Raw genomic sequence first — 18,916 nt, 5'->3', positions numbered from 1 at the left:
CACACACACACACACACACACACACACACACACACACACACACACACACACACACACACACACACAAAAACCTAGAGAAAATGGTCAGGTATTACAAAGAAGTGAAGAAGCAGTTAAGAAATAGGACTTTTGAAATACGAGATCATTTTAAGGGTTACAATAAAGTTTCAGATCCTGGTAGTGAGTTGGATCAGAGGCCGGAGAATGATGCCGGACAGACCCAAACGTGTAGTGAGGGGGTTTGCTGGGAACGTTTGGCAGAAAAACCCATCATAAAGATCTTCAATTCACATCTCCAGAAGAGATTTAACCGCATCCCAGCTGAGACGGGGGACGCTGAGTCTGAGTGGGACATGTTCTGCGCCTCAATTGTTGAGGTAGCTGCCTTGAGCGGTTGCCACAAAGTTGTTGGTGCTTCTTGTGGTGGCCATCCTTGAACTCGGTGATGGACACCCTGGGTTAGCGTGGCTGTCAAGCTGAAGGAATTCTATGGGGCCTTGTTGGCTGGTGGGACTCCAGAGGCAGTTGAGGAGTACCAGAGGGCCAAGCGGTCCGCAGCCTTGGCTGTTGCGGAGGCAAAAGCTCAGATGTGGGAGGAGTTCAGGGAGGACTTGGAAAAAGTCTCTCATTCAGCTCCGAGGAGATTCTGGCAAACCGTCAGGTGGCTGAGGAGGGGAAAGCAGCACTTTACCAACACTGTTTTCAGTGAAGCTGGGGTGTCGTTGACCTCAACCAGTGATGATGTTGGGAGGTAGAAGGAATACTTCTCAGACTTTCTCAATCACACCAGCAAGTCTTACATCGAGGAAGCTGATTTGTGGGACTTCGGGGTTAGTCTGTCCATAACCGTAGCTGAGGTTGTCGAGGTAGTTAAAAAACTCCACGGCGGCAGGGTTCCAGGGGTGGATGAGATTTACCCTGATTTCCTTAAGGCTATGGATGTTGTGGGGCTGTCATGGTTGACACACCTTTGCAACGTCGCGTTGACATGGAGGTCAGCGCCACTGGACTGGTAGACTGGAGTGGTGGCTCTCCTCTTTAAATAGGGGGACCAGAGGGTGTGCTCCTCTTACAAAGGCATCACTCTTCTTATCCTTCTTGGTAAGGACTATTCAGGGGTACTGGAGAAGCGAATCTGATCGTTGGTAGAACCTCGATTCAGGAGGAACAATGCAGGTTCTGTCCTGGCTGTGGAACACTGGATCAGCTCTTTACCCTCACTAGGGTCCGTGAGGGGTCATGGGAGTTTGCCCATCCAGTACACATGTGTTTTGTGGACTTGAAGGCTTTCAACTGTGTTCCTCGACGTGCTGGAGAAACTATGCCTTTCAGTTGGCCTGGGAACGCCTTGGGGTCCTCCTAGAAGAGGTGGCTGTGGAAAGCGACATCTGGACCTCTCTGCTCAAGCGGCTGCCCCCGTGACCCGACTTCAGAACAAGCGGAAAATAATGGATGGACAATAAAGTTACGTCTCTTGGGAAGTAAAATACAAAGTAACTTGGTTATTTAAAGTTTTACACAGTACTGTACAACAGAAGGTTTGATCAATATCCAATTAGGTTGGAGGAGAGAGAGATAAATAAACGTTTAAGAACTTTCCAAACTAGAACAGAGTCTTTGCAGATAAAATTCACTCAAGTTCTGTATTAACAGGAAACATCTGCTTCTTACTATCATCAGTGTCATAGAAATGTATTAATGTATTACATATGAATGCACTATGCAATATGTTTTACTGTACACTCCATAAGTCCTTATTTGACTCTGCATCATTGTGATCTGAATTTGATGCTCCGGTATCACTGTCAAGGTAAGAAACCTTGAAAATGTTTTACTTTTCTCCCTGGACTCAGACAGGTTCAGTTGGTTCTGGTAAACGCTAAGCTGAGATGGAGTGGATGGGGGAGGCACATGAGCTCTTGTAAAAATATTTCACTTCAGGAAGTTAGGACAGAATTTATTGAGAGTCTGTGCTTGTGATGCATTGACTTTCTGTGAGTTTAGCTACTCTCCAAAGCTTTGCAATAAATTTGATGGTTTATAACTGATCATCTGTGGATTCGTTTTTTCCTAAGACACAAAACATTTTTATTATTATCCAAGCACATCCTAAACAGACTGATTGGATCAGAACACGCGAGCACAAGGAGTTATTCACCAACTGTTTGAATTATCAGCTGGTTTTGTTGGTCTGAGGTCACCAGAGTAAAAATAAATGTAGATATCAGCTCTTACTTTGATAGTGAAGTCAGCTCCAAGAGGACCAGTGACTCTGAGGACCTCCTTATCAGAAAGCTTCTGGTAGTCCAAAGTGGTGTTTTCTAGGTGGTACTGACCCGACTGGTCCAGCATCAGTTCAGTTCTCACCCCCTGTAGAGTCTTACTCTCCACGTCTGAAGAGGAAAGGAGGAAAAACCAACTAAAACAGACTGAACTCCATAGAGGTACAACAGACTGGGAGGACCACGGTGTTTGAATTTCCACAAAGTTCAAAGTAAAAACTTCAGTTTTTCTTTGCTGAAATTGTCAGAACATCTTCGTAGCCCACCTCTAATATCCTCTTGGTCGTTTTTCATCATCAACGTCTCACTGTTCTTCAAACAAAGTTAAGGCGCACGTAGAAAAATGTGATTAAAATATCCAACTCCTCAAAGGTTTACTTTGATTTATCAGAGACCACACACAGATCTGCAGTTGGAGCCACTAAAAGCGCCGTCTGGCTTTTACATTTAGGGCCAAGAGTCTCCCAAAGCTCTGCCAGGAGCAGCTCTGTGGGAAGAGTTTGTTTTCCCCCCTCTGTTTGACCTGACCTCACCTCTGACACTAACCCTAACAGGGCTCTGTGTAATTCCAGCGTGAACCTTTAAAGGAAAAAAACAACAGCAAAACATGAGAACCAGCAGCTGACAACCTCCGAAGACAAATGGTTTAAATTTAAGTGCTTTGAAGCAAAGAAAACAGTGGGAAATGTTCAACTGTCCACTCAATTACCTGTAATTTGTCGACGAAATTCGGAACAACACAGCGGGTACAGAGAGAAGACAACTTTGACGTCAGTGATATAATCTGGAAGGCTTACATCTTCTCAGAGCCAGAACGAACAAAAAAAAAAAACAATTAGCCGTAATTGAATGATCTCGTTGCAACGGCACCTGGTGGTGGGTGGTATAAATCAGACAGCAAGTGAACGATCTGTTCGTGAAAGTTGATGGGTTGGAAAGGAAAAAAAGGAGCAAAAGTAGATATGTAGAAACGAGCCAATTGGTGGTCGTTATTGATGCTCCTCTGCTGCGGCTCTGGTGGGATTAGACTGCAGAAGTCTGGACCAACCAGCGAGGATCCAAGACTCAATGAAGCGCATGAAAGCTGAAGGCTAAGCCGTGGCGTTTGTTCCACTAGAAGAGCGTCAGTTTGGAGACATGTCAAGGCCGTGAGAACTTGGCGTGCTGAGGGTGGTACAGCATGGTAACAACGTGTAAAAAAGCGGGAATTAAGTTCCCATTCTGTTGCATCCCTGTTCGAGCCCACACAGCCAGAACCCTCCATGTAAAACACTTTTCCATATCTACAAGAAACACAGTTGAACCCAACTGATGAGCTAACAGCTAGGCCAACCAGAGCTGAGACCACAGGGGATTCCTGCAGATTTTAAACAACTGCAATTCTAATTAAAAACTAGTTCAGTCAACTTATGACCCAGTATTTGGCATTAAAACAACTAAAATAAAACATCGCTGTCAATCGGTTTAGATGGAGGGGCACCCCAGACCTACCAGGACTTACACAAGTGATCCGGGCCTTTCAGAACCAGGCGGACATGACGACTCTTAAAGGGAATGACGACCACCGTGTCTTCAGCTGGAGTGGGACAGAGAAAACCACGTAACAATGTTGCAAATTATTACATGCAGGACTGCATACCTGTGGCTGCTCTGGTGACGTTAGCAAAGAACCCCCCCATTCAAGCAGATAATGCTAATAATGATAATGTTAACCGATTTAATATGAACAAAATAGTAAAAGTGATGGAAATAAGCAGCATTACAGCATTTCCAATTAAAAAACAAAACAAAAATCATAAAACAAAGGAGATAACCAAGACAAGAATCTTTACCTTTCCCCGTAGCATGCTGGGATTTGTAATGTCCTCGCACAAGTCTGCAGGATGAGCCATCTCCGCTGCAGATGCCACAGTTGTCCTCCTTCACTGAGCTCCCCAGTTCATGATCACAGCCGACAATCTGCATCTCACAGAAACGGAAAAACAAAAGTGACACAAAGATGAATCCATGATTTCTAGAGCCTTCACGATCACCTGTTGTAGCTGTTCGGCTACCACACATTCCACAATTTACCGGGTAGTCCCATTTGTTCAGCTATATGTGCTGCCATGCACATTTATTAGAAAATTACTTTTATTTATTTATTTATTTTTGTGTTTTCTGACCATAAGACAAAAAACAAAACCACAACATTGCTCTAAGCTCGGTCAAATGTGTGTCCAAGCACACACACACACACACTCACTCATAAAAAGCCTTGGGATGTATTTCCATTCAACTGAGGAAAAACTGCATTGTAAACTATTTCCTGAGTGGTCAGTCAAAAGCCACATCTCTGAAATTATTCTCATTGTGTATTCATGAGTGAAGCAGATGGTATGAGATATATTTCAGCCTCCTGTGAAATTAGTCCTCATGGATTTCTTTCTTTTTTAAGCTTCTGTGTAAAAATGCAAACTCGTGGGATTCATTTTGAACCGGAGCGTGTGAATAACTGAATATGCTCAATTCAGTCTTATAAAAAACGTAATCTTTTGCAGGATCAGATCACCATTTTCTGAGGTTCATGTTACAGTTTAAAGCATGCCTCTGTTTTTATTAGAGATTGACAATTTTTGACTCATGCCTTAAGGGGTCTCTTGACTACTTGCACATACTGGCCTTAATATGTTATTTCTCCGTTATACTAAAAATGTATGTTTGTGACACTTGAAAATTCCCATTTACTTAAAAAATTTATACGTTTATTACATTTTTCACCTAAAGATGTCGCCATTATTTACCAGCACAATGGATTCTGGGGTAACGATGTACATCGGTTGTAGTGGAGACTAAAGCACAGAGTCAACGCTAAAAAGTTATAACGTGACAATAAAAGTATATTTTGTATTAGTCCTTATGCACAATATATGTTGAAATAAACGTGATCAACTTGTGATGTTTACTTTATTGGCTCTGGAGCTAACGCTATTAGCTCTGGACTGGAACTAATATTTATCCTAACTCGGGACCTCGCGCCATATATATTAGCTTTGGAGCTAATGTTATTAGCTCTGAAAATAATGCTATTAGCTCCGGAACTAACAACACATATATAATAGCTCTGGAACTAATGTTATTATCTCTGAAAAGAACACAATTAGCTCCGGAACTAATGTCATATATATATTAGCACTGGAGCTAACACTATTAGCTCTGGAGCTAACTATTTATACTAACTCTGGAGCTTGCACTATATAGCCTATATTAGCTTTGGAGCAAATGCTCTGAAAATAACGCTACTGGAACTAATGTCATACATTAGCTTTGGAGCTAATGTTATTAGCTCTGAAAAAAATGCTATTAGCTCCGAAACTAACATCACATATATAATAGCTCTGGAGCTAATGCTATTAGCTCTGAAAATAACGCTATTAGCTCTGGAGCTAACTCTATTTATACTAACTCTGGAGCTTGCACTATATAGCCTACATTAGCTTTGGAGCAAATGCTATTAGCTCTGAAAATAACGCTATTAGCTCTGGAACTAACGTCATATATTAGCTTTGGAGCTAATGTTATTAGCTCTGAAAAGAACACCATTAGCTCCGGAACTAATGTCATATATATATATATTAGCTATGGAGCTAATACAGTATATATTAGCTCTGGAGCTAACTCTATTTATACTAACTCTGGAGCTCGTACTGTATAGCCTATATCAGAGTCAGAGAGTCAGAGTCAGAGTTTCTTTATTGTCATTCGCACCTCATGTGGTACATGTGGTGGAGCGAAATTATGTACACAGGGTCCCAGTTACATCCAACAATAAAATGTATAAGAAAAACAGTAATAACATCTAAGATATGAACTAAGAAAAACATCAGCTAAATATACACTAAGCACTCATAACATAAAACATTGAACATCACCACAAACATGAACATGAGTCTGTGAGCAGATGTGCATGCATGAACACATCAACATTGAAACAGATCAGCAGCAACATGAAACAGATCAGCAGCAACATGATATGGTTTTTCACAGTGATTATTCTAGTTAGAGATTCATGAGTCTAACAGCCTCAGGGTAGAAGCTGTTCCTCAGTCTAGTGGTTCTACACTTAATGCTCCTTAACCTCCTTCCTGAGGGGAGTGGGGCAAAAAGTGTGTGTGCTGGGTGGGTGGGGTCCTTCATGATGCAGGTAGCCCTCTTCCTGCATCTGGAGGTGTAGATGTCTGTGATGGTGGGGAGACTGACTCCAACAGATTTCTGTGCAGCCTTCACCACTCTCTGCAAAGCTTTTCTTTCTGCAGCTGTGCAGCCTCCATGCCACACATTGATGCTGGAGCACAGGATGCTCTCCACTGCACATTGATGTGAAGGTTATTCTCTCTGCACCAGCTCTCCAGGTGTTCCACCTCCTGCCTGTAGCTGGACTCATCATTGTTTGTGATGCATCCCACCACCGCTGTATCATCTGCAAACTTTACAATGTGACAGCCTGGATGGGTAGCTGCACAATCATATGTGAGCAGAGTAAACAGGAGGGGGCTCAACACACATCCCTGAGGAGAGCCAGTGCTGAGGGTTATGGTGGAGGAGGAGAGGTTGTGGATCCTCACTAACTGTGGTCTGTTTGTTAAAAAGTCTAGTACCCAGTTGCAGATGGAGGGGCTTAGTCCTAGTGTGGATACTTTGTCCATCAGGGTTTGGGGGATCATGGTGTTGAAGGCGGATGTGAAGTCCACAAAGAGCATACGGACGTAAGAGTTTTTCTGCTCCAGGTGGTTGAGTGCAGTGTGGACTACAGAGGAGATTGCATCCTCTGTTGATCGGTTCTCACGGTATGCGTACTGATGAGGGTCCTCGTTGATGTTGATGGTTGTTTTGATGTGAGTCATGACCAGTTTTTCAAAGCATTTAGCGACTATCGGGGTGAGGGCCACTGGCCGATAGTCATTCAGACCAGTCACTGTAGAGCTTTTTGGGACTGGGATGATGGTGGCAGTCTTCAGGCAGGTGGGAACTGTCTCCAGGGTAAGTGAGGTGTTAAAGATGTCTGCCAGCACCTCACAGAGCTGATCAGCACATTCCTTCAACACTTTTCCGGGGATGTTGTCTGGGCCAGTTGCTTTGTGCGGATTAATCCTCCTGAAGGTACTCCTTACTTCTGCTGAGGTCACGCTGAGATGCTCTTCATCCGGTGGTGAGGTGAGTCTGGTGCTGGGTGGTCTGTTCGGGTCTTCAAAGCGTGCATAGAACTTGTTGAGGGCATCAGGCAGAGATGGGTCTTTGGGGCATTGTTCACTCCTTCCTTTATAATCTGTTATGCACTTAATGCCCCTCCACATGCTCCGAGGGTCTTGTGAGATGAATTGACCCTCGATCCTCTGTGCATATGTGGCCTTGGCCCTCTTAATACCAGCAACCAGCTCTTTTCTTGTCCTACTCAGCTCCTCTGAGTTTCCAGACCTGAAGGCAGTGTTCCTGGCTTCCAGCAGGGTACGCACCTCTGCATTCAGCCAAGGTTTTCTGTTTGGGTAGCTTTTAACATTTCTGATAGTGGAGACTGTGTCAGTACATGTACTAATGTAACCCAGTACTGAGGATGTGTATTGGTCAAGATCAAGCGAACCTCCATTTTCAGCAGCTTCTCTGAAAACCTGCCAGTCTGTTCGATCAAAACAATCTCTCAGTATGGGGCCACTGTCCTGGATCCAACATTTAACTTTCTTTTGTACCGGTCTGGAGCGTCTCAGCGGGGGCATGTAAGCAGGAGCCAGGAAGATTGAGATGTGGTCTGACAGTCCTAGGTGGGGGCGGGGTTCGGCTTTGTATGCATCTTTTACGTTCGTGTAAACACGGTCCAGCGTGCGGTCTCCACGTGTCGGAATCGTCACATGCTGATTAAAGCTTGGGAGACAGTCCTTTAGATTCACGTGGTTAAAGTCTCCGGCTACCACGTAAAGAGCGTTGGAGCTAATGCTATTAGCTCTGAAAATAACAATATTAGCTCTGGAGCCAACGCTATATGTTCTGGAGCTTACACAAGTTTATTCTCATATGTCTACCCACAAACATGGGTCTGTGAAGAAGCAGGACATAAAATGACACCATCTGTGTCTCATTACATTATTTAAAAATTATAAAAACTAAACAGCCTATATTATTTTTATGGTCTTGTTTTAATAGCTGAAGAAATTGTTTATCAAATGAGTTCTTTCATTGAAACTAGATGGAGATTCCTTTAATTGGAAACTATTTTAATTAACTTGTTAGTTGAAAAAATATCTGAAGGGGCAAATTAGAGGTACAGTATGTGTTTGACAAAATGCACATTTTGACACTTAATGAAAGAATAATAACAAAATCCTTCCTAATGACCAAAAGCAAACAAGCTCTATGGCCCTTTGCCCCACCTGGCAGACTCCACTGATGCACATGTCCAAGGACTCGGTGTAACAGCGTGTCCCATCCAACACTTTAGGCGCCAGCTCCACCACAAGGCCCGAATCATTAGCTTTACACTTGAGAGAGCAAGGGTCGTCTGGATCATTGTAGACCGGCAGCCAGTCGTGCAACTGACCTTGGTATCGCACATCTGCATGTGCTGAACATTGCTGAGCCCGGAAGTCCCCAGCATCTGGAGAGCAGTCCTGAAGGGAACATCAACAAATAGGAATGTGGTGAAACATATGACTTAATTTTGTTGTGGTAAGGCAATGATTATCTATGAAAACTAAAAAAATACATTGTTGTATGGTTTAACACCTCCTTAAACATAATGTTTGATATTTTCAATGTTCCATTCTTAAACCCCACATTTTCCATTCCACCCTCCCACACTTTATAAACCACTTTAAAGTTCTTTAAACATCCATTACATAAAGATGAGTTTGCAGAACTTACCACATTACTGCATGTGCGATATTTGATATTCTGCCCTTCACAAGTCCTGCAGAGGACAAAAATGCAAACTAATCATCTGCATCACAATATAGCTTGTATCAATGTTGTGATTTGTTTTTTAAATTACTGAGCACTGAATGCACATTGGTTATGTGTCAACCCACAAACACGGGCCTGTGGAGAAGTTGGATAGCTCTAGCAGCAACATTCACGCGTGACTTAGCATCAATACAACGGTTTATGTTTTCACGTCTAGGACAAGTAAATGTCATGTGAAAGCATTAGCAAATTGTTTTTATGTGCCTTAACACAGATGTTTGTGCAGTTATGATTGTTAGGTTGGACAGGACTGAATTTAGAACCACAAAGAGAATACATGAAAATATTTCCATTACAAAAATGAGCCACTCATGGGATGACCTCTAGCCCTCCATGACTCATCACTGGCACCAGCCAACGTAAGTCAACACAACTAAAACTTGCGTTTTAGGAGGCACACATCAAACAGTGGTGCATATGGCACCCACAAAGCACAATGGACATTTTTTGTATTAAACTAACAGATCATCTGTCATCACTGCGTCACACCCTTAAATCGTGATGACGGCATATCCTTACGCATACTGACTAGTGTTTCCCCTACCATTATCCAAGGAGGGCGCACCGTCCAATTAACAGAACTGAGCGCCCTGCCTATCACAATCACAACATCAGTTATGTAGTGCTCAGCTACCTCTGCCACCTCCCCAGAGTCAGTGTTTCTTTATTTGTCATTCGCACCACATGTGGTACTTGTGGTGGAACGAGATTGTGTACTCAGGGTCCCAGTTACATCCAACAATAAAATGTAAAAGAAAAACAGTAATAAGATCTAAGATATGAACTAAGAAAAACATGAACTAAAAATACGCTAAGAACTAATAGCATAAAAACAATACACCGAACAGCAGCACGAACATGAGTCTGTGTGAGCAGATGAGCACGAATGAACACATCAACATGGAACAAATCAGCAGCAACATGTGATTATTTTCACAGTGATTATTCTGGTTGGAGATTCATGAGTCTAACAGCCCCAGGGTAGAAGCTGTTCCTCAGTCTAGTGGTTCTACACTTAATGCTTCTCAACTTCCTTCCTGAGTGGAGCGGGGCAAAAAATCTATGTGCTGGGTGAGTGGGGTCCTTCATGATGCAGGTGTCCCTCTTCCTGCATCTGGAGGTGTAGATGTCTGTAACGGTGAGGAGGCTGATTCCAACAGTCTTCTGTGTGGCCTTCATCACTCTCTGCAAAGCTTTTCTTTCTGCAGCTGTGCAGCCCCCATGCCACACGATGCTGGAGCACAGCACTCAAACTTCCACAGGTGGACAAGCGCCCTGCCAAGGCGAGTAATGAAGTGGAAACACTGCTGATCGATTCACTCCTGTGACTACCTGCCTCAGCAGCTTGGAGCTATAACAGCAGCATCTCAGTCCTTACGTAAATCAAAGTAAGGGAAGAAAACATCTCAGGCCCAGCTTGTGGGTATTTTGTCAAAGGAACGTTAGTTTTCTCTGAAGTCTGTGCAGCAGAAATGTTGTAACCAGATCCACTGAGTCTGTGTGCATTTCAAACATTTGTAACTATCTACACTGAACCTAAGAACCACATCAATTCATCCTTCAATCATCTTTTACCCGTTTCTTACTTTTTGGGTCACGGGGGTCACTGGTGCCCATGTCCAGCCATCACTGTGTGAGAGGCTGGGTACAACCTGGACAGGTCGCAAGTCCATCACAGGGACACAGAGACAAATGAGACAAACAAACAATTCACTCTTTCACTCACACCTAGGGACAATTTAGAGTTACCAGTCAGCCTAACATGCATGTATTTGGTCTGTGGGGGGAAATCGGAGTATACATAGAAAACCCATGCATGCACGAAGAGAACATGCAAACTCCACCCAGAATGCCCCCCCGACTGGGATTCAAACGGGCGACCTTCTTGATGAGAGGTGGCAGCTCTACCATCTGCGCCACCATGCTGTCCCTACATCAACCAAAATAGAATAAATAAATAATATACAAATCAAGTAAAAGCAACATGGATTTTTGGTGTTATACTCAGCTCACCGACAAATTGATAGAATTGTAGATTGATTACTACATGCCCTTATTTGAGAAGCCGTATGCAAGATGTAGCAGGAACACAACCTAATGTGACTTGACAACTGGTTGGTGTACATGGAGAAAAGGACAGTGTCAAACCAACACTCCACATTAAATTTGATAATCTCATCTAAATGAACATTGTCATACAGAGAAAGTGAAACTGAACAGTTGAGGCACAAAGTGAACTCACATTTGTCTTGCTGTACCAGTCCATAAACAAATCATCGCTCTCTAAATTAACAGTAATATAGCACACATTAGCAAAGCAGGCACAGTGGAGTCCTCAAGTCTGTGTCTGCTAAACAGATTAAAGTCGTCTGGATCTCGACTCTCTCCAGTCTGCGGTGGTTCTGCCCAAAATATTGAGCTCACCACTTATTGAAATGGAGGATTCCTTTGTGCTTTCTCATCAAGGGATGATAAACCATCGATGGTAACAACGATAGGCCAATCATCCGAGACCACAGTGGAAACGGATTATCTGATATTGTTTTGAGCTCAGGAACTTAAAACGACTTCCAGTGTCCTTGTTCCTCAGCTAATCTGGAATCATGATTGGAAACAACATTTTAGAGTTTGGAATAACACTGGAGTGAAGGCCTAAGGACTTTTTTTGCAATATTATTGCAGGGAGTGGATGTGGAGCGTGTGGCATGGCAAGAACATTAGAGCCTGCGATGGACTCCAGACAGTCCCCACTGCCAAGCTAAACAGCAAGTCATGGGACCTGAACCCAAACAAGAGCTTTTCAAAGGCTAAGAGCTGAGAGACAGGTAGCAAAGATTGGGGTAAAAACTCGCACAGGGACCAGGAATATACTAACTAGACGTTTAAGGAAAAAAAAACGCAAAAGACCAAGGAAATAAAACAAATTTCCTTTTTTATTTCCTTTTGACATCTGAGCTTCCAAAATGGAAGTGAATCAGTAGAAGACAAGACCAATTTCTCTTGTCCCAAATAAACATTAAACTATAGCACATACATAAACTTGATCTTTGGCTCTGAAAGTAGTAAGATGTTGTATACTGCTTATACATTCTCAAAAACTCATTTCCTAGCTCTTCACTTTAAGTCACGAGGGGTAATGTTTATATAGCACTTCTCTATGAAATGAGACAGTCTTTCATAAATATGATATGCTGGTAAGTTGTTGCCAAAACCCCTTCATCAGATGTGCCATGTAACTAATTACCTGGTTTACATTTGATAGTTAAAGAAGATTGATAATGATGGTCCTCAGTCGGAAAAAGGTGGATTGCTCTCTTCGGATTGAGGGTGAGGTTCTGCCTCAAGTGGAGGAGTTCAAGTATCTCAGGGTTTTGTTCATTAGTGAGGGAAAAATGGACACAGATGAGACAGAGACAAAGCCCATGTCACGTCAAGGGGCCTCCCTCCCATTTTTTCTTAAAGAGACAAGCTTCTTGCTCCCTCACTATCCATCCTTCGGTTCAAACAGTCTTATACTGCCATCCCGTGGTCATAAAAAGTATTACACACAAAAATTAATCAACAATTCATCTTAAATTTGACATGACTAATTATTGTCAAATTTCAAACAATATTATCGTTTATCGCAATAATTTCTGAGACAATTAATTGCCCAGCAAAATTTGTTATCGTGACAGGCCTAGTCAATTGTACAGATTTTTAGCTAAAGTTTGGTGTGGTGGTAGCTAAAAGTCATGTCCAAGATGTTCTCTAAACATTAACATTCAAAACAGCCATCAAGTAGCTTTCCATCAAAAAATGAAAGTTTTATTTTCAGGTAAAATGTCTGCAACCTCGTATGCCAAATTTTTCGACAAAGTTCTTTTGGGATCTGTTGGCGCTTGAAGTACAAGTTGGAGATTACTCTCAGCTACTACCACACAAAATTTTAGCAAACCGTTTTAACATTTGCTAAGGTTGATTAGCTTTGGCGACTATCTCGAATCATCTTGTTGACTCCAAAAGTTAATCGATTATAGCTTACATCGACATACACATCCAGCAATTACTTTACAAAAGTTTCATTGAACTTATTGAAATACCTGCTTTTATTGCAGCAATTATTATGTGCCGGAGTAATAAGGAACCTTTTTCGTTTTCTAATGTAGGTTTAAAAAAAAAAAGGTGAGTCTGGTCTCTTTCATTGGATTTTTTTTTAAGACCAACATTGGATGTGTTTGCATTTCATGAGCCTCATGAATACAGAAGCAGCAATTTGTCCTTGCCATAGCACACAATCTGTATGTCCACACTCGTTTCAAACCAGCAATGCTATGGCGTGTCTAATCAAGTACCGAGTGCCATGAGGGTATGACTAATGAGAGCCATGTGATCTGCGTCCTAATCACCTCTTGTGTGTTTCTGAAGTGCCAGTAAGCTCTTTGCGCGAGCATTTTGCGTGTGTATCAAAATGTTGGAATGGTAATTGGTTTAGAGGGTGTTGCAGATGCATTTCCAGCCAGACTCACATCTAGTTCCCTTGGGAAGCATAAACCCTGTACACCTCTCAACACATCCATTGCTTTTCCAACTGGTGGCATTCTGAGGCTTGCCTCAACAAAATAATCTATGCAGCCAGCGAGAAGTGGTGGCTGCTGATATCATGAAATGAACTCTTAAAATCGCTACTGACCTCAGTGTTTACAGGGGGTTAGGAGGGGAGCGCGTAGGCGGGGGTGTTATGGCACTTTGAAGTTTTGACAGCCTTGCGTTTTGCAGCCTTACTTTCCTACACGAGTGAAGATGGATTGATGGTTAAATGTGGAAATGCTAGCACCGTATGGTATCTCGGGCTGTGGCCTTAAATAAAATCTGCGCTGCTCTTGTCATCAGTGGCTCCTTCTTGAACTCTCTGAAAAGAGCAAAAGTGGTGATTTTAGCAGCAAAGCTCACTGGTTACCTTTATAGCAAGTGAGCAATAGATTTTGGGAACTGTAAAAACATAGGAATGTAGTGAAGTCACCCTGCTGCTATTTCCCAAACTATAAATGTGACAGTTTCTGTGGAAAACATACCCTCTGTGGGTGTTTCTGCCCTGCCTTTCCCCTCCCGCTTGCCCATCAAACTCAGTTATAATTGGCCACTTTGCACAGTAAACATTTCGCCTTGAGCTTTAATCTGGCAGCCCACAAAGTTAACTTGAAGTTTAACCAACCAGGTGACCACGAGATGAGGATGAAAGGACCGTGAGGCCCAAAGTGGATGATTGCTGTGCTCTGATTTGTGACAAAACATGTCTGATACAAACATATAAAAACAAAGGCCAAGTGTTACTTTGAAGGAATGACTGTCATCTACTACCACACCAACATCAACTCAAAATCTGTACAATTTATCGAGATATTGTCACGTTTGTGTGGGCTAATGTTGATTATCTGAGGCAGCCATCTTTAACTAGGATAACTCCAAAAGTTTATTAATTGTATGTTTAACCAATGAACAATTTCTGAAACTTTCGTAGACATATGTCCAGTGGTTCATGATATTTTGCTAACAGACAGACACAGCTGATTCCAACAGTTAATTGCAAAGTCTTAAATCTTGCAGGACAAAGTAGTCCTGCAAGTGCTTGATGGGGATTGATCTCGGCGACTACAACAAGTTTTAGTTCAATATCAGTAAAATTGACTAACAGAAGTTTATGCGTTTGCTTCAATTGCTTTGCTGTGGCAGCCATCTTGAATTGGGTTGATTCCAAAAGGCAATCAGTTGTACATGTCAACCTAGTGATTTTTTTCATAATGATGGTACAAACATGCTAAAAAAACATCATACTATCCTTTTATTTGTGATTTGTTTGTATCTCTTAAAAAATTCTGGCATTGGATCCCAACCCCAAGAACCAAAATAGATTTTCAAAGAGCCACTAAAGGCATAATTGAGAGTTGGTCTTACTTGGAGCTTAAGCATCGTCTGAGGGAGTAGGAGGCTCCACCGCCACAGGTACGTGAGCATTCACTCCATGAGCCCCAGGCGTCCCACAGCGTGTCCCGGTCTTCTTCTGATCGGACCGTCCGTGAGCTCTACACACCGGAGAAAAGAAAAGGTTGTCGGCCTTAAAAACCCCTTAAAGTCACGATCAACTCAAATCTCAGATCAAGGCCTCGAGTCACTGACAGGTTGAGTCCAGATTGTCACATCTGGATATGTAAAATGGAAATGTGAGCTTAAAAACGAAAGAGTTTCAGAGAAATACATGTTAACAGTTGAGTCACAAAAGAAAGCACTTTCATTACATTAGGCTTTGAGAAAGAAGAGTTTTTGTGACTGAATGAAAGAGGAAGTAATCAGGCAATCGTTCTTGACTTCTGGCCATTTTGCATATATTAAACAACCGAGTCAAACTTTAGATAATGAAAAATATATATAATTTTTTTTTTGTTTAGTTCAGGCCACACTGTTAATTGCATTGTGCTGTGTTTGGCACTGGAGTTGGGAATATTACCAGAGAGCCCAAAGTCAATATTATGAGAGGACAGTGCACATATTGGATGTAAAGAAACAGCCAAAATCAGAAGATCGTCTCGATGTCCTCCATCTTATTCTGCTCCAACTTTCCTCTCCTGGTTCTTTGTATTTTTGAGGGAGGACTAAACTGAAGAAAACGATCTGGATTATTTAGGTGTGTATAAAAAAAATTATACTGTAATTCTCGATCTTGGCTTTACAAGGCAGTCTCCATCCTGTTTTTCTTTTTTTTTTACTGAAAGAAATCGGAGCTAAATTGGAGGAAAACTGAGCTCACGTTGAGACCTTCTGCCATTTTGAACAAAGACAACTTAACTTGATGGCCTGTGGCAAAGGAAAAACTGTTTATAACTTCTGAATGGATGAAACATTGGAAAAATAATTACATATATATAAAAAAAAGGACTGTGGGACAAATCATCCACCTCTTATGTGGATTTGAATGTGGCTCAGTAGAGCTGAGGTGAGAACATGTATAACAAGAGTACCGTATACGGCACATTATACGCCCATTGACAAACTCCTATACAACAATCTATAGAAATGGCCCAGACAAGCAAACACTTTGTATAACATTTGACCTTGTCAATGGAGCTGGGGTGATGAAAAGTGTATGAAACACTCGGTCTAGTGAAGATGCATGTGTGTGTATATGTAATGCACAATTGGTTGTAGGATCTGGTGACGTGTCAACTCTTGGAATACGTGTTGAAGTTGACTCTCGGCTACTAGGTTTGGGTTCAGTTTCTGCTCTGATGATTAGTACCAACCAAGTTGACAAATCAGAATTATTTTAAGGACTACATCCCGAAAAAGAGAGAAAACTTAATTATTGGTAAAGTGTTTTGACCTCTTCAGGCCCTTTCTCCTACAGTGCGGAACTGTGCTTTGTCCACAGAGATGAATGGCTCTCACAAAGGAAAGCAGATACGTGGCAATATTAGACCACTGGTTATTTTCTTTGGGTCACCGTAGCAAAAACATTTGTGCTGTACAGAAACGGAGCGGGGTGGTGGGTTTGCGTTATAAAAACTGCATGTGGACTGATATAAATGACCGTCGGGACTGATGACCCTTGAAGAACAGCACAGTGAGACTCAAACAAAGCCAGTGGAGCATTCAGCCAAACATGTAGGCAGCAGTGCTACTTTCTGCAAGATCCAACTATTTCAGTGTTTGGATCGCAGTAAATAAACACAGGCTGTGCACTGGGCAACTGCTTTCCTCACGACCTTCATTCTTCTTTGAAAGGCAATCGGGGAATTTTGCACCCAATTACAACTACGCCTGGTGAAGCAAGAGGGAGTGGAAGTGGATGAAAGATGAAGAGTTGTTTGGCTGGCCGTGCTGCTATTGTTCTGAATGGAGGAGGAGGAAGACGAGGCTTTGCATGTTGGAGAGCCATCCCTTCTGGCAATTGGGTTCAGTAATCAAAAGGCTCAGATATCCACTCAGAGTCTTTCATCTTTCATCAACATAAACTTTCATCACCACATGTCCCACCTCTGCTGATCAGATCCCCCCCGGTTTATATTTACACTGGCTGGCTTTGTGAAAGGAGACAGAAGCATTTGATACCAGAACAGACCTCACACATGACTCACTTATAATTATTAATTATTTAATTATACACTAATTTTCAGTCCAGTAGGCTACCTGACCATTTGCTGATGAATCTTGCATTGTTTGTTAACACACTCCAAAACAAACAACTTGGCAAAAAAAACTATTTGAAATTGGACATCTTATTAGAATCTAGCAAAACTAGAAACTAAAATACAATTTGTTGTTGAAAGTCCCATTTGTAATATACAGTAGGTAGCAAGTGCATTTGATAGTTCTTAATAAAATAGTAGTTATTTAATACAGTAGTTATATTTAAAAACATATCCAATTTAATTTAACTACTACTTCAGCTAGTTTCTAATGAAGTTACTAGCTAGCTAGTATTTTAGATAAGTTTTAAATTTGGCCTTTCATTAGAAACTAGCTAGCTAGTTTTCAATAAAAATACTAGCTCACTAATACTTTAGCTAATTTGTATTAAACATACCACCTCATTAATACTTTAGCTAGTTTTGAATAAAAGATTAATTTTAAAATTTGACTACAACCAGTCTACATGTGCTTTGTGGACTTGGAGAAGGCGGTCGACCGCGTCCCTCGGGGGGCCCTGTGGGGGGTACTCTGAGAGTATGGGGTACCGGGCCCTTTGATACGGGCTGTTAGGTCCCTGTATGACCGGTGTCAGAGCCTGGTCCACATCGCCGGCAGTAAGTCGGGCTTGTTCCCGGTGAGAGTTGGTCTCCGCCAAGGTTGCCCTTTGTCACCGATTCTCTTCGTAACTTTTATGGACAGAATTTCTAGGTGCAGCCAAGGTGTTGAGGGGATCCGTTTTGGTGGCCTTAGGATTGTGTCTCTGCTTTTTGCAGATGATGTGGTCTTATTGGCTTCATCAGATCGTGATCTACAGCTTTCGCTGGAGCGGTTCGCAGCCGAATGCGATGCGGCCGGGATGAAGATCAGTTCCTCCAAATCCGAGGCCATGGTCTTGAGCCGGAAAAGGGTAGAGTGCCCTCTCCGGGTCAGGGAGGAGGTCCTACCCCAAGTGGAGGAGTTCAAGTATCTTGGGGTCTTGTTCACGAATGAGGGAAAAATGGAGCGTGAGATCGATAGGCGGATAGGTGCAGTGTCTGCAGTGAAGCAGGCGCTGTACAGGTCTGTCGTGGTGAAGAGAGAGCTGAGTCAAAAGGCGAAGCTCTCAATTTACCGATCGATCTACGTTCCCACCCTCATCTATGGTCACGAGCTTTGGGTTGTGACCGAAAGAATGAGATCTCGGATACAAGCGGCCGAAATGAGTTTTCTCCGCAGGGTGTCTGGGCTCTCCCTTAGAGACAGGGTGAGAAGCTCGATCATCCGGGAGGGACTCAGAGTAGAGCCGCTGCTTCTCCACGTCGAGAGGAGCCAGTTGAGGTGGCTTGGGCATCTGTTTAGGATGCCTTCTGGACGCCTCCCTGGTGAGGTGTTCCGGACACGTCCCACCGGAAGGAGGCCCAGAGGAAGACCCAGGACACGCTGGAGGGACTATGTTTCTCGGCTGGCCTGGGAACGCCTCGAGATTCCCCCGGAAGAGC

At 42.7% G+C, this 18,916-nt stretch overlaps 1 protein-coding gene across 1 annotated transcript in view; it reads right to left on the bottom strand.

The window, feature by feature from the left end:
- The window catches only part of adamtsl3 (ADAMTS-like 3), a 132,968-nt gene that overhangs the window by 23,095 nt on the left and 90,957 nt on the right, over positions 1–18,916 (bottom strand). Inside the window, exons 3-8 of the mRNA XM_037676512.1 lie at positions 15,207–15,334; positions 9,174–9,219; positions 8,684–8,920; positions 4,115–4,241; positions 3,784–3,858; positions 2,236–2,393 (exon numbers count right to left, since the gene is read on the bottom strand). Of these exons, the coding sequence (XP_037532440.1) occupies positions 2,236–2,393; positions 3,784–3,858; positions 4,115–4,241; positions 8,684–8,920; positions 9,174–9,219; positions 15,207–15,334 (771 nt within the window). The remainder of the gene's footprint in view (positions 1–2,235; positions 2,394–3,783; positions 3,859–4,114; positions 4,242–8,683; positions 8,921–9,173; positions 9,220–15,206; positions 15,335–18,916) is intronic.

This window comes from Nematolebias whitei, chromosome 1 (genome assembly GCF_014905685.2).
Source record: "Nematolebias whitei isolate Nwh7 chromosome 1, NemWhi1, whole genome shotgun sequence".
Lineage (NCBI taxonomy): Eukaryota > Metazoa > Chordata > Actinopteri > Cyprinodontiformes > Rivulidae > Nematolebias > Nematolebias whitei.
Note: the sequence above shows the minus strand (reverse complement) of the source record. Positions and strands in the feature narration are given on the sequence as shown.